This window comes from Oryx dammah, unplaced genomic scaffold, assembly GCF_014754425.2.
Source record: "Oryx dammah isolate SB20612 unplaced genomic scaffold, SCBI_Odam_1.1 HiC_scaffold_8, whole genome shotgun sequence".
Lineage (NCBI taxonomy): Eukaryota > Metazoa > Chordata > Mammalia > Artiodactyla > Bovidae > Oryx > Oryx dammah.
The window spans coordinates 52081235-52095575 of NW_024070192.1; the positions used below are offsets into that span (position 1 = coordinate 52081235).

At 38.5% G+C, this 14341-nt stretch overlaps 1 protein-coding gene across 3 annotated transcripts in view; it reads left to right on the forward strand.

Moving 5' to 3' along the window:
- The window catches only part of TRIM37 (tripartite motif containing 37), a 145258-nt gene that overhangs the window by 33474 nt on the left and 97443 nt on the right, over positions 1 to 14341 (forward strand). For all 3 annotated transcript variants that reach the window (XM_040244177.1, XM_040244178.1, XM_040244179.1), the window contains one exon: positions 208 to 289. In XM_040244177.1, the coding sequence (XP_040100111.1) occupies positions 208 to 289 (82 nt within the window). The remainder of the gene's footprint in view (positions 1 to 207; positions 290 to 14341) is intronic.

Below are 14341 nucleotides of genomic sequence, written 5' to 3' on the forward strand. Positions count from 1 at the left end.
CTGAATATTTCTGTATCATTAAAATTTCTTATATTTCAGAATGTTCGTATATATACATATGTAGTGGACTCTTGACTTCTTCAGTCACCTTCATTTACTGGTCTAGGACATCAAATAAGTAACATAAGTGGTTGGGTTTTGGTTTTGCCTGTTGGAACTTCACAATAGTTTTGATCTGGGGATTTGGTTGGTTTTCTTTTACTTTAGTACTCTGCGCCAGAGAGCAGATCCTGTTTACAGTCCGCCTCTTCAAGTTTCAGGACTTTGTTGGAGGTTAAAAGTTTACCCAGTAAGTTTTTCATTATTTCTTATAAATTTTGAAGTCAAGATGTTTCTTTCAGGGTTCTGTCATACACTGGTTCAACTTTTTTAGTGGAGAAAAGAATAAAATAAGTAAAATTTTATGCTTCAGTAAGTTTTTCATGATTTCTCAGGAAGTTTGAAGTCAAGATGGTTTTTTCAGGGTTATGTCATACACTGGTTCACTTTTTAAGTGGAGAAAGGAATTAAAGGAATGAAACATTTATATTTCTTTATAGGATATATTGCTAAACTATAAAAAAGAATTAAATATTAACAGTATAAACACTGGCATATTACTGAATCTTATTTCACTAAAAATATTTAGAAAAAGTTTTAAGTTCTTACTTAGAAAATGATTACAAAGAAACCACATGTATGCTGATTACATTCTCTTGGTGCTTTCCAGTATGTTTTTTTGACCTATGTATTTTCTGCAGATTGGCAGGTCGGTCCAGTGATACGATGAAATGTGTACTCAGTTCCTATAGCAGGAATATAAGCAGTAGTGTATGCTCTCATCACATTATATCTAGTTGCATCTCTTTTTGTGATATTGGTGCACATTGCATATATGTTAATTCTTTGGAAGTTGCAAAATAGTGATTCTCTTTTGCCTATTATTTAGTTATCAGTATTATAGTTCTTATAGAAGAGGCAAGATTCTTGTTATTTAGCAATTTTCCTTATTCTCTGAAAGTTATTAATTAGATTTTTTTTAATATTATGAACTCATATATTTATACTTATTTAGTCTCTTTACTATGCCTTCTATGTCACTTTGCTCTGACGCTAATAAATAGTCTACTAGTGACTATAGTAGTTAGCTTTCTTGTTGTCTTCTGTGGTAAGATGTTCTAGTCTCATATATTTCCTACTTAAAATTGGTCTAAATTTTTATCCAAAAAGCCGTGATTTCTTTTAGTGGCAGAGTTGTATTTCAGGACCAAACTGAGTGTGAGGGATGCTCATTTCTACCAGGTTGGTCACTGTTTAGAGGCTTTCTTCATGAACAGAACTAGAAAATAACATAGGTAAATGTATGTGGAGGTTTGTGAAGGAGGGTTAATATGTATGTATGTATTTAAAAATTTATTTAATAGACTTTATTTTTTAGAGCAATTTTAGGTTTAACAACAAAACTGAGTTTTAGGTTCAGGTGAGTTTTAGCAGTTTTAGGTTCAACAGCAAAATTGGGTGGAAAATACAGAGAATTCTACACACACCTTCTGACCCATGCATGCATAGTCTCCCCAACTATCAACATATCCTGTACAGAGTGGCGTGTTTGTTGCATTTGATGAACTAATACTGACACGTTATCACCCAGAGTCCTGCTTCATTCTTGATGTTATACATTTTTATAGGTTTTGTTTGTTGTTCTTTTTTGGCTGCATTGCTTCTGTGTTGTGGTGCATGGGTTTCTCTAGTTGGGGGTGCAGGTTTAGTTGTCCTGAAGCATGGATAGCTAAGTTGTCTTAGTTCCCTGGCCAGGGATCAAACCCATGACGCCTGCATTGAAAGGTGGATTCTTGAGCACTGGACTACCAGGGAGGTCCCTGGTGTGTTTTTTTTTTTTTTTTTAATTTATTTTTTAATTGAAAGATAATTGCTTTACAGAATTTTATTGTTTTCTGTTAAACCTCAACATGAATCAGCCATAGGCATATATATATCCCCTCCCTTTTGAACCTCCCTCTCATCTCCCTCCCCGTGCCATCCCTCTGGGTTGCTTCAGAGCCCTATTTGGGTTTCCTGAGACATACAGTAAATTCCTGTTGGCTATCTATTTTACGTATGGTACTATAAGTGTTTCCATGTTACTCTCATCATACATCTCACCCTCTCTTTCCCTCTCCCCATGTCCGTAAGTCAATTATCTGCGTCTGTTTCTCCATTGGTTTTAATTCTTCAGTACCATTTTTCTAAATTCTGTATATATGCATTAGTATATGATATTTATCCATCTTTCTGACTTACATCACTCTCTATAATACGCTCTAGGTTTATCCACCTCATCAGAACTGACTCAAATGCATTCCTTTTTATGGCTGAATAATATTCCATGGTATATATATACCACAACTTCTTTATCCATTTATCTGTCAGTGGACATCTAGGTTTCTTCCCTGTTCTAGCTATTTTAAATACAGCTGCAATAAACAATGGGATACATGTGTCTCTTTCAATTTGGTTTCCTCAGGGTATATGCCTAGGAGTGGGATTGCTGGCTCATATGGTGGTTTTAATGGAGAAGGAAATGGCAACCCACTCCAGTATTCTTGCCTGGAGAATTCCACAGACAGAGGAGCCTGACAGCCCGCAGGATCACAAGAGTCGGACACAACTTAGCAACTAAACCACTAAACCACCATGTTGGTTTTATTCCTAGTTTTTTAAGGAATCTTCATACCATCTTTCACAGTGGCTGTATCAATTACATTCCCACCAACAGTGCAAGAGCATTCCCTTTTCTCCACCCCCTCTCTAGCATTTGTTTGTAGACTTTTTGATGATGGCCATTCTGACTGGTGTGAGGTGATATCTCATTGTAGTTTTGATTTGCATTTCTCTTCAGTTCAGTAACTCAGTTGTGTCCATCTCTTTGTGACCCCATGAACTGCAGCATGCCAGGCTTTCCTGTCCATCAGCAACTTCCAGAGCTTACTCATACTTACGTCTATTGAGTCGGTGATGGCATCCAACCATCTCATCCTCTGTCGTCCCCTTCTCCTGCCTTCAATCTTTCCCAGCATCAGGGAAAATTCTCTAATAATGAGCAGTGTTGAGCATCTTTTTATGTGTTTGTTAGCCATCTGTATGTCTTCTTTGGAGAAATGTCTGTTTAGGCCTTTTTCACACTTATTGATTGGGTTGGTTTTTTTCTGGCATTGAGTTGTATGAGCTGCTTGTATATTTTTGGAAGTTAATCCTTTGTCAGTTTCATTTGCTATTTTCTCCCATTCTGAGGGTTGTCTTTTCACCTTGCTTATAGTTTCCTTTGCTGTGCAAAAGCTTTTAAGTTTAATCAGGTCCCACTTGTTTACTTTTGTTTTTATTTCTGTTACTCTAGGAGGTGGGTCATAGAGGATCTTGCTTTGATTTATGTCGAGTGTTCTGCCTATGTTTTCCTCTAAGAGTTTTATAGTTTCCGGTCTTATATTTAGGTCTTTAATCCATTTTGAGTTTATCTTTGTGTAAGATGTTAAGAAATACTCTAATTTCATTTTTTTACATGTATCTGTTCAGTTTTCCCAGCACCATTTATTGGAGAGGCTGTCTTAGCTGCATTGTATATTCTTGCCTCCTTTGTCAAAAATAAGGTACCCAAAGGTGCATGGGTTTATTTCTGGGCTTTCTATCTTATTCCATTGGTCTATATTTTTCTTTTTTGTGCGAGTACCATACTGTCCTGATGACTGTAGCTTTGTAGTATAATCTGAAATTAGGAAGGTTGATTTCTCCAGCTCCATTCTTCTTTCTCAAGATGACTTTGAATATTTGGGGTCTTTTGTGTTTCCATATGAATTGTGAAATTTTTTGTTTGAGTTCTGTGAAAAATACCATTGGTAATTTGATAGGGATCACATTGAATCTGTAGATTGCTTTTGGTAGTATAGTCATATTCACATTATTGATTCTTTCTACCCAGGAACATGGAATATCTCTCCATCTGTTTATGTCATCTTTGATTTGTTTCATCAGTGTCTTATAATTTCCTGTGTACAGTTCTTTTGTCTCCTTAGGTATGTTTATTCCTAAATATTTAATTCTATTTATTGCAGTGGTGAATGGGCTTGACTCCTTAATTTCTCTTTCTGATTTTTCGTTGTTAGTATATAGAAATGCAAGTGATTTCTGTGTATTGATTTTGTATCCTGTGACTTGTATCCTTGTTAAAGTCACTGATCAGCTCTAGTAATTTTCTGATAGTATCTTTAGGATTTTCTGTGTACAGTATTATGTCCTCTGCAAACAGTGAGGGCTTTATTGCTTTTATGATCTAGATTCCTTTTATTTCTTTTTCTTCTCTGATTGCTGTAGCTAGGACTTCCGAAACTAGGCTGAATAATAGTGGTGAAAGTGGACACCCTTGTCTTGTTCATGATATTTGGGGGAATGCTTTCAGTTTTTTTGACAATGATGTTTACTGTAGGCTTATCATATATGCCCTTTACTATGTTGAGGTAGGTTTCTTCTGTGGCCAGTGTTTGAAGAGTTTTAATCATAAATGGGTGCTGAATTTTGTCAAAGGCTTTTTATGCATCTATTGAGATGATCATATGATTTTTATCTTTCAGTTTTTTAATATGGTTCACATTGATTTGCATATATTGAAGAATCCTTGCATCCCTGGAATAAACCCAACTTGATCATGGTGTATGAGCTTTTTGATGTGTTGCTGAATTCTGTTTGCTAAGATTTTGTTGAGGATTTTTGTGACTATGTTCATCAGTGATATTGTCCTGTAGTTTTTTTTTGTGTTGTCTTTTCTGGTTTTGCTATCAGGGTGATGGTGGCCTTACCTAATGAGTTTGGAAGTGTTCCTTCCTCTGTAATTTTTTGAAAGAGTTTTAGGATAGGCATTATTTCTTCTCTGAATGTTTGGTAGAATTCTCCTATGAAGCCATCTGGTCCTGGGCTTTTGTTTTTTGTGAGATTTTTGATCCCAGCTTCAATTTCAGTGCTTGTAATTGGGTTGTTCTCTGATTATGGTTTCAGTGTGTCTGCCCTCTGATGCCCTCTCGTAACACCTACTGTCTTACTTGGGTTTCTTTTACCTTGGACGTGGGGTATCTCTTCACGGCTGCTCCAGCAAAGCGCAGCCACTGCTCCTTACCTTGGACGAGGGGTATCTCCTCACCGCCGCCCCTCCTGACCTTGAACGTGGAATAGCTCCTTGCCTTTGATTGTGTGGATCACAATAAACTGTGGAACATTCTGAAAGAGATGGGAATACCAGACCCCCTGACCTGTCTCTTGAGAAACCTATATGCAGGTCAGGAAGCAACAGTTAGAACTGGACATGGAACAACAGACTGGTTCCAAGTAGGAAAAGGAGTACATCAAGGCTGTATATTGTCACCCTGCTTATTTAACTTATATGCAGAGCACATCATGAGAAACACTGGGCTGGAAGAAGCACAAGCTGGAATCAAGATTGCTGGGGAAATATCAGTCACCTCAGATATGCAGATGACACCACCCTAATGGCAGAAAGTGAAGAGGAACTAAAAAGCCTCTTGATGAAAGTGAAAGAGGAGAGTGAAAAAGTTGGCTTAAAGCTCACCATTCAGAAAACGAAGATCATGGCATCTGGTCCCATCACTTCATGGCAAATAGATGGGGAAACAGTGGAAACAGTGTCAGACTTTATTTTTTTGGGCTCCAAAATCACTGCAGATAGTGACTGCAGCCATAAAATTAAAAGATGCTTACTCCTTGGAAGAAAAGTTATGACCAACCTAGATAGCATATTCAAAAGCAGAGACATTACTTTGCCAACAAAGGTCTGTCTAGTCAAGGCTATGGTTTTTCCTGTGGTCATGTAGGGATGTGAGAGTTGGACTGTGAAGAAGGCTGAGTGCCGAAGAATTGATGGTTTTGAACTGTGGTGTTGGAGAAGACTCTTGAGATTCCCTTTGACTGCAAGGAGATCCAACCAGTCCATTCTAAAGGAGATAAGCCTTGGGATTTCTTTGGAGGGAATGATCCTAAAGCTGAAACTCCAGTACTTTGGCCACCTCATGCGAAGAGTTGACTCATTGGAAAAGACTCTGATGCTGGGAGGGATTGGGGGCAGCAGGAGAAGGGGACGACAGAGGTTGAGATGGCTGGATGGCATCACTGACTCGATGGATGTGAGTCTGAGTGAACTCCGGGAGTTGGTGATGGACGGGGAGGCCTGGCGTGCTGCAATTCATGGGGTCGCAAAGAGTCGGACATGACTGAGAGACTGAACTGAACTGAATTGAATTGTTCATAATTTTTATTTCTTCCTGGTTCAGTCTTCAAAGATTGAACTTTTCTAAGAATCTGTCCATTTCTTCCAGGTTATCCATTTTATTGCCATATAGTCATTCATAATAGTCTCTCATAATCCTTTGTATTTCTGTATTGTCTGTTGTAACATCTCCTTTTTCATTTCTAATTTTGTCGATTTGATTCTTCTCTCTTTTTTTCTTGATGAGTCTGGCCAAAAGTTTGTCAATTTGTTTATCTTCTCCAAGAACGAGCTTTACTTTTATTAATCTTTGCTGTTTTTCTTTCATTTCTTTTTCATTTATTTCTGCTCTGATCTTTATGATTTCCTTCTTCTAATTTCTTCCCTGGTGGCTCAGATGGTAAAGCATCTGCCTGCAATGTGGGAGACCCAGGTTTGAGCCCTGGGTTGGGAAGATCCCCTGGAGAAGGAAATGGCAACCCACTCCAGTACTATTGCCTGGAAAATCCCATGGACAGAGGAGCTTTGTAGGCTACAGTCTCTGGGGTCGCAAAGAGTGGGATACGACTGAGTGACTTCACTTTTCTTCTAATTTGGGGGTTTTTCTGTTCATTTTCCAGTTATTTTAGGTGTAAACGTAGGTTTTTTATTCCGATGTTTTCCTTGTTTCTTGAAGTGGGATTGTATTGCTATAAACTTCCCTCTTAGAACTGCTTTTCCTGCATCCCATAGGTTTTGAATTGTCGTGTTTTCATTATCATTTGTTTCTAGAAATTTTTTGATTTCCCTCATGACTTCTTCAGTAACCTGTTGGTTATTTAGAAACGTATTGTTTAATCTCCATGTATTTGTTACAGTTTTTTTCTTGTAATTGATATCTAGTCTCATAACATTGTGGTCTGAAAAGATGCTTGATATGCTTTCAGTTTTCTTAAATTTACTGAGATTTGATTTTTGACCCACGATGTGGTCCATCCTGGAGAATGTTCCATGTGCACTTGAGAAGAAAGTGTATTCTTCTGCATTTGGATGGAATGTCCTGAAGATATCAGTGAGATCCATCTCATCTAATGTATCCTTTAAGACTTGTGTTTCCTTATTTTCTGTTTTGATGATCTGTCCATTGGTGTGAGAGGGCTGTTAAAGTCTCCTACTATTATTGTGTTACTGTCAGTTTCTCCTTTTATGTCTGTTAGTGTTTGTCTTAGGTACTGAGGTGCACCTATGTTGGGTACATAGCTATTTACAATTGTTATGTCTTCCTCTTGGATTGATCCCTTGTTGATTATGTAGTATCCTTCCTTATCTCTTGTAATCTTCTTTATTTTAAGGTCTAATTTGTCTGATATGAGGATAGCTACTCATAGCTACTCTTTTGCTTTTTATTTGCATGGAATGTATTTTCCCCTCCTCTCACCTCCCCTTTAGGTCTGAAGTGGGTTTCTTGTAGACAGAATGTATATGGGTTTTGTTTTTGTATCCATTCAGCCAGTCTTTGTCTTTTGGTTGGGGCATTTACTCCATTTACATTTAAAGTAATTATTGATACATATGTTCCTATTGCCATTTTCTTTGGAGAAGGAAATGACAACGCACTCCAGGTTCTTGCCTGCAGAATCCCATGGACAGAGGAACCTGGCAAGCCACAGTCCATGAGCTCACAGAGTCGGACAGGACTGAACAACTAACACACACACACTGCCATTTTCTTAATTGTTTTGGGTTTGATTTTATAGATCTTTTTCTTCTCTTGTATTTCTTGACTATATAATATAAGTCCCTTTAACATTTGTTGTAAAGCTGGTTTGGTGGTTAACTCTTGCTTGTCTGAAAAGCTTTTGATTTCTTCTATCAATTTTGAATGGGATCCTTCCTGGGTAGAATAATCTTGGTTGTAGATTTTTCCCCTTCAGTACTTTAAATATATCCTGCCATTCCCTTCTGGCCTGCAGAGTTTCTCCTGACAAATCAGCTGTTAAACCTGTGGGGTTTCCCTTGTATGTTATTTTGTTGCTTCTCCTTTGCAGGTTTTAATATTCTCTCTTTGTTTTTTTTTTTTCTCTCTGTTTTTAATCTCTGTTAGTTTGATTAGTATGTTTCTTGGGGTGTTTCTCCTTGGGTTTATCCTGTATGGGACTCTCTGAGCCTCTTGGACTTGACTATTTCAGAGCTATATAATGTTATCAGTTCAGTTCAGTCGCTCAGTCATGTCCAGCTCTTTGCCCGGTGGGTGGGGGTGGGGGTGGGGGTAGGGGTGGAGGGTGGAAGGAAGAAAGAAAAGAAAAAAAATGAAAAGAAACCATAGAACAAGTTGAAACAAAAGAATAAATGTTTCTCTTGAGTCACTGCTGTCAGATTCCTTTCCCTCACTGGGAGTCACAGTCCACCTCTCCTCCCTAGGATGCCCTCCAGCACTGTGCTGGTCTCTGGACCTGCTGTGGGGGCAGCTCAGATACTAATCTGGTCCTTCTCCTGTGTGTTCTTGCCTCTGTTCTTGTCCACAGCATCAGAACTAGTGCATTTTCTTTTGTGGGACCTCTCAATGTCCTTTTGTATATTCCATAGTCACAGAGTCTGTGTAGTTGATCACGTGGATTTAATCTGCAGCTTGTACAGCTGGTGGGAAGGTTTTGGATCTTCTTCCTTAGCCGAACTGCCCCTGGGTTTCAATTGTGGTTTTATTTCCACCTCTGCTTGTGGGTCCTCCACTGAGCTTTGCTCCTGAGGCTGCCCTGAAGTACTTGGGTCTGCCCCAGTGAGGGCCAAGTGTGGAGGTGGTGCAGCTGCTTGGGTTGCAGGGATTCTGGCAGCATCAGGTACTCAGCGGAGTTGGCAGCTAGGGAGGAAGGGAATGTAGTGCTCTAGAAGGGTACGGCAACCAGTATTAGACAATACACTCCAGTATTCTTGCCTAGAGAACACTCCACCCCACCACCCCAGCCAACAGAGAAGGCTAGCAGACCACAGTCCACAAGGTCACAAAGAGCTGGACACGCCCAAAGCGATCCGCGTGTATAGACTCTTTTTTTGCCTGTGGCAGCTCTGCCCCAGTGAGGGTTCAGCATGAAGCTGGCACAGCTGCTTGCCTTACAGGGACCCTGGTGGCACCAAGTGTGCAGGGACACGGACTGCCTCAGCCACTGGAGTTATGGCCCTGTCAGTCTTTTTCCAAGCCTCCGGAAACTGGGGATCAGAAGGCCTGTTTGGCTAGTCTCTCTGTAGCTCTGCCCGTTCAGGTGCTTAGAGGGCTCCCTTGCCTGGGGTCCTTCTCTGTTGTTGATCACGCACATCAGTCACATAGAGGGGCCCCCCTGGCTGGGGTCCTAATCTGTAGATCTGCGTGTCAGGCACTTAAAGGGACACCCTGGGTGGGGGTCCTCCTCTGTAGTACAGTGCGTCAGGCAATTAATGGGCCAGCCTCTCTATTGTTCATCTTCCCATGCTGGATGTGGGGAGAGAGAGGCTATGGTGATGGCTCCACCCTCTACGCGTGACCCAGCTGTATTGCCTTGTTTCCATGGCTGCCCGCCTTTCCTCCAGGGGCATTTCCCACCACATCTCCTCCCTTACATCACCTCTGTCAGTCTTTCCATAGTCAACAGCAGCCCTTGTCCTCGGTTTGCTCCACAATCCCTAAGGTCCAGCTCCCAGCTGCTCGGCCTTCTAGGGGACCTGCCTCCCTATCCAGGTTATGCATGGCTGCGGCAGGGATTGTCTATATCTCATTCCATTTTGGCTGCCGCCTATCAGCTGTTTCACTTACTGCCTTAAATGTTTCTCCTCTGACTCAGACAGTTACCCTGATGTGGGGATTGCACCCTTGCTTCAGTTGCCCCACCCGCCAAGGGCAGTTCCAGTCCTAGTAACACTCCTGTTTTTCCCCCTTAGTTCCTTCATCCTCCTGAGCTTTGCTTGATTCTGTATATTCTTATCCGCTGGTCAGGTGCTCCTGTTTGCTCTCAGCTGGTGTTGTGTGTGCACCTCTGTGTCTGAAGGTGTATTCCTGATGCATCCATGGAGAGATGTACTCCACATCCACCTCCTCCTCCACCATCTTATTCTCCCTGTTAGGGGTTTTTTTTTTTTGGCACATGTATATATGTAATTTTTTTTGAAGTTTTTTTTTTTTTAATTCTACTTATTTTTGGCTGAGCTTTCTTCGTCTTCATTGCTGTGCATGGTTTTCTCTCGTTGCCACGAGCAGAGACTCCTCATTACCATGCTTGAGCTTCACATTGTGATGGCTTTTCTTGTTAGGAAGCACAGGCTCTAGGCGCTGGTGGGTTTCATTAGTTGCAATACCTGGGCTCTAGAGCATGGGCTTAGTAGTTGTGGCAATTGGGCCTAGTTGCTTCTCATCATATGGCATCTTCCCAGATCAGGGAGTGAACCCATGTCCCCTGTGTTGACTGGTGGATTCCCAGCCACTGGACCACCATGGAAGTCCCTGTATGTATTTTTTAAAAAAATAAAATAACTCATGAGGTCACACTAACACTTATAATTCAAAATCAGAATTATAGAATTTAAAAATTTTCTTCATATTACACCCACAACTCATTTCTTCTACTCTAGGAACCTACTTTATGAAGCCATAGGAGATAAGAGAATTGTAATGTATCGTAATGAATCATTCATTTGCTCTATAAAAAAAATTTCAGGAGGGGAACTCAGGTCTACCATCAGCTTGAGAAATTCTACCATCAGTTACTGAGAAATCTTTAAAAACTATTTTGCATATACTCTCATTTCTCTCTGGTGTGTTTAGACAGCTGTTAAGGTTCAGAGCTTGTTTTCTAGTAAATTCTACTGGAAAGGTTAATGGAAACAATGTTTCCTGAATTTCTGTGTGTTGAAAGTAATTTATATCCTTTACCACTCTTTTTAAAAATCCCTTCCCTTTTAAGACACCCCAGAGCATTGAGTGGAGTTCCAATTCTTTTTAAATCCACTAATTTACTACTATATGTGTTGGGTTTTTTGGGCCCGTATTCTCAGTTACATGCTGGGCTCTTTCAATATATAGTTTTAGATTTCTTAAAAGAAAATATTTCCTGAATTACAGTTTTAAATATCTCCTTTGTTTCTGCTGTTGGTTTTCTCTTGGGACTTTTATTATCTGCATTTTGAATCTTCTTTGCCTTTGTCTTCAATACTTACCACTTTCTAATTTTTTTAGCTCTTTCTTCATTTCTTTTTAACTTAAAAAATTTTCCTTGTTCACTTATTTTTAAAAGATATCAGCTGTTGTGCTTATTTGCCCTTATGTTCTTTTAGTTCAGTCTTTATTTCTTAAATAACTTCCTTTTATTTCTGATTCTTCCCTTATTTCTGTTACTTGATATCTGAGTTTTTCTAATACTGATTTCTGTTATTCTTTCATATCATATTTTCTCAGCTTTTCTTTTCTTCCTGCAGGCTCTCATATTATTTTCTTAAAGAGTCCTTTAGGTTATTTTGAAATAGGTTACAATTTTGATCTTTGAGTTTGTTTTTCTAGGGTGCTTTCATTATCTGTAGGGATGTTATTTTACCCTTTATTTTCTCTTTCATTTTGGTAAATAATGCATAACATAAAATTTACCATTTTAACTATTTCTAAGTGTACATTTAGTATTAAGTATATTTACATTGTTGTTTAACTTCCAGAATTTTTTCAACTTGCAAAACTGAAGTGCTCTGCCAGTTTCCCCTTCCCCTCAAATACATCACTCTGCTTTTTCTTTCTGTGAATTTGACTACTCTAGATACCTCACATATGTGGAATCTTAACACAGCAACATCTTGTTGTTACTGACTTCTTTCACTTAGCATATGTTCTTAAGATTCCTCCTCTTCATAGCTTATATCAGAATTCCCTTTTCAGGCTGAGTAATATTCTGTTGTATGTATATACCACGTTTTATTTATCCATCTATCAGCAGACATCTGACTTGCTTCTGTCTTTTGTCTTTAGTGACTAATGCTGTTTTGAACATAGGTGTGTAAATATCTCTTCAGTATCCTGCTTTTGATTCTTTTGGATATATACCCAGAAATGGTATTGCTGTACCACATGGTAATTCTGTTTTTAGTTTCTTAAGGAACTATGCTGTTTCCTACAGTAGTTGCACCATTTTACATTCTCATCAGCAGTGCACAAGGGTCCAAATTTGTCCATATCTTTGTCAGTACTTTTTGTTTTCTGTTTCTTTGGTAATAACCATACTAATGGGGATGAGGTAATTCATTGTGCTTTTGATTTATATACCCTAGTGGTGTTTTTGAGCATTTTTTTCATGTGCTTGTTAACACATTTGTATATCCTTTTTAGAGAAATGTGTATTCAAGTCCTTTGCTCATTTTTTAATCAAGTTTTTTGTTGTTGTAGAGTTTTCAAGTGTATATATTCTGGATGTGAAAATGTTAGTTGCTCAGTCAAGTCCAACTCTTTACAACCCTGTGGACTGTAGCCCACCAGGCTCCTCTGTCCATGGAATTTCCCAGGCAGGAGTGATAGAATGGTAGTCATTCCCTTCTCTGGGGAATCTTCTTGACCTAGAAATCAAACCCAGGTCTCCTGCATTGCAGGCAGATTCTTGACTATCTGAGCCACCAGGAAAACCTCCACATTCTGGATATTGACCCCTTATTAGATATATGATTTACACATATTTTTCTAATTTTTAAGGTTTCTTTTTGCTCTGTTGATCATGATCTTTGATGGACAGAAATTTTAAATTTTGTTGTAGTCCAGTTTGTCTGTTTTGGCTTTTGGTTTCATATCTAGGAAATTCTTACTAACTCCATTGTCATGGAGCATTTCGGTTATATTTTCCTCTTAGACTTTTATAACTTTTAAGACTTATGTTTAGATCTTTAATATATTTTGAGTTAATTTTTGTATGATGGAGGGGTCTAGCTTCATTCTTTTGCATGTGTATAACCAATGTGATATGTCAATCAGAAATCCGGTGCTTTGCTTTCTGAGAGATTTCCTGGTTCTTCTGTCCTTGTAATCTGGACCTTTTCCTTCCTTTGCTTGTATTATTTCTATGATATTTATCTTTTATTTTCCTCTTAGCAGTTCCGTTGCAGTCTTCAGAGCTGTCCCAAAAGACCCTGGATACTTGTTTTTAAGAGTTTAGAGTTACTAGACGGCATTTAATTTTTATACTCGGTTGGTATTATATTGAGCAACTTTTTTGCATTTTCTAGTGTTCTGTGGCTTACGATGCTTTCAGTGACTAACTCTTGGCCATTTTGTGGTTTTCCTTTTTTCTGGTCCATTAGATGTCCCATTGCTTCTCTCTCCTTTCTCCCACAGTGTTGATACAAGGCAGATCTTTGTGATTATAGTTGGTCTGTCTTTATCTGCTTATGTTTTGGGGGTTGTGGAGGTAACCTGTTACCTGGTTTTGTTGTAAATGTTGTTTGTGAACGTTTGGTTTTGATGTTCAATTGTTGTTTTACTTTCAGATTTTGAGAGTTTTAAAAACTATGCTGCCATTGTGGCAGTTTTTCCAGAATCCTCTGCCTATTGAAAATTCTTAAAGCAGGTATTTTGTTAGAGGTACAGATGGTGCATTGATAAGAATTATAAAAATCTTGTTCCTTAAAATTAAAAATTAGGTCAAAGAGAAATTTCTAATATTATTATGTGATAGAATCAGAATAAAAAATGTTTACTACCTTTTATTAATTGATTGTATTCCAGGGAAGTTGTTTTAGAACCAAATTTTAAAAGAAGAAAGAAACTCCAGTTATTTGCACAACGATGTTGGTTGATTTTTAAAAATCCGTGTAATTTGCTATATAATTTATTTCATTATATTGAATAAATTTAGCACACTTTGACAAATACATACAGTTGCACAGTCATTATCATAGTCATGAGTTTTGTCATCCTCAGAAGTTATCTGATTTACCTTTTTCAGCTAATCCTTTTTCCTCCCTTCATGGCCCCTCTCAACCACTGATCTGTTTTTGTCACTATACTTTTGCTTTTTCAGAATTTTATATAATGAGATAACGTATAATCTTTTGTGTCCAACTCTTTTCCCTTAAGTGATTATTCATGTTTCTATACTATTGTGTTTACTGAATGATTACCATGTC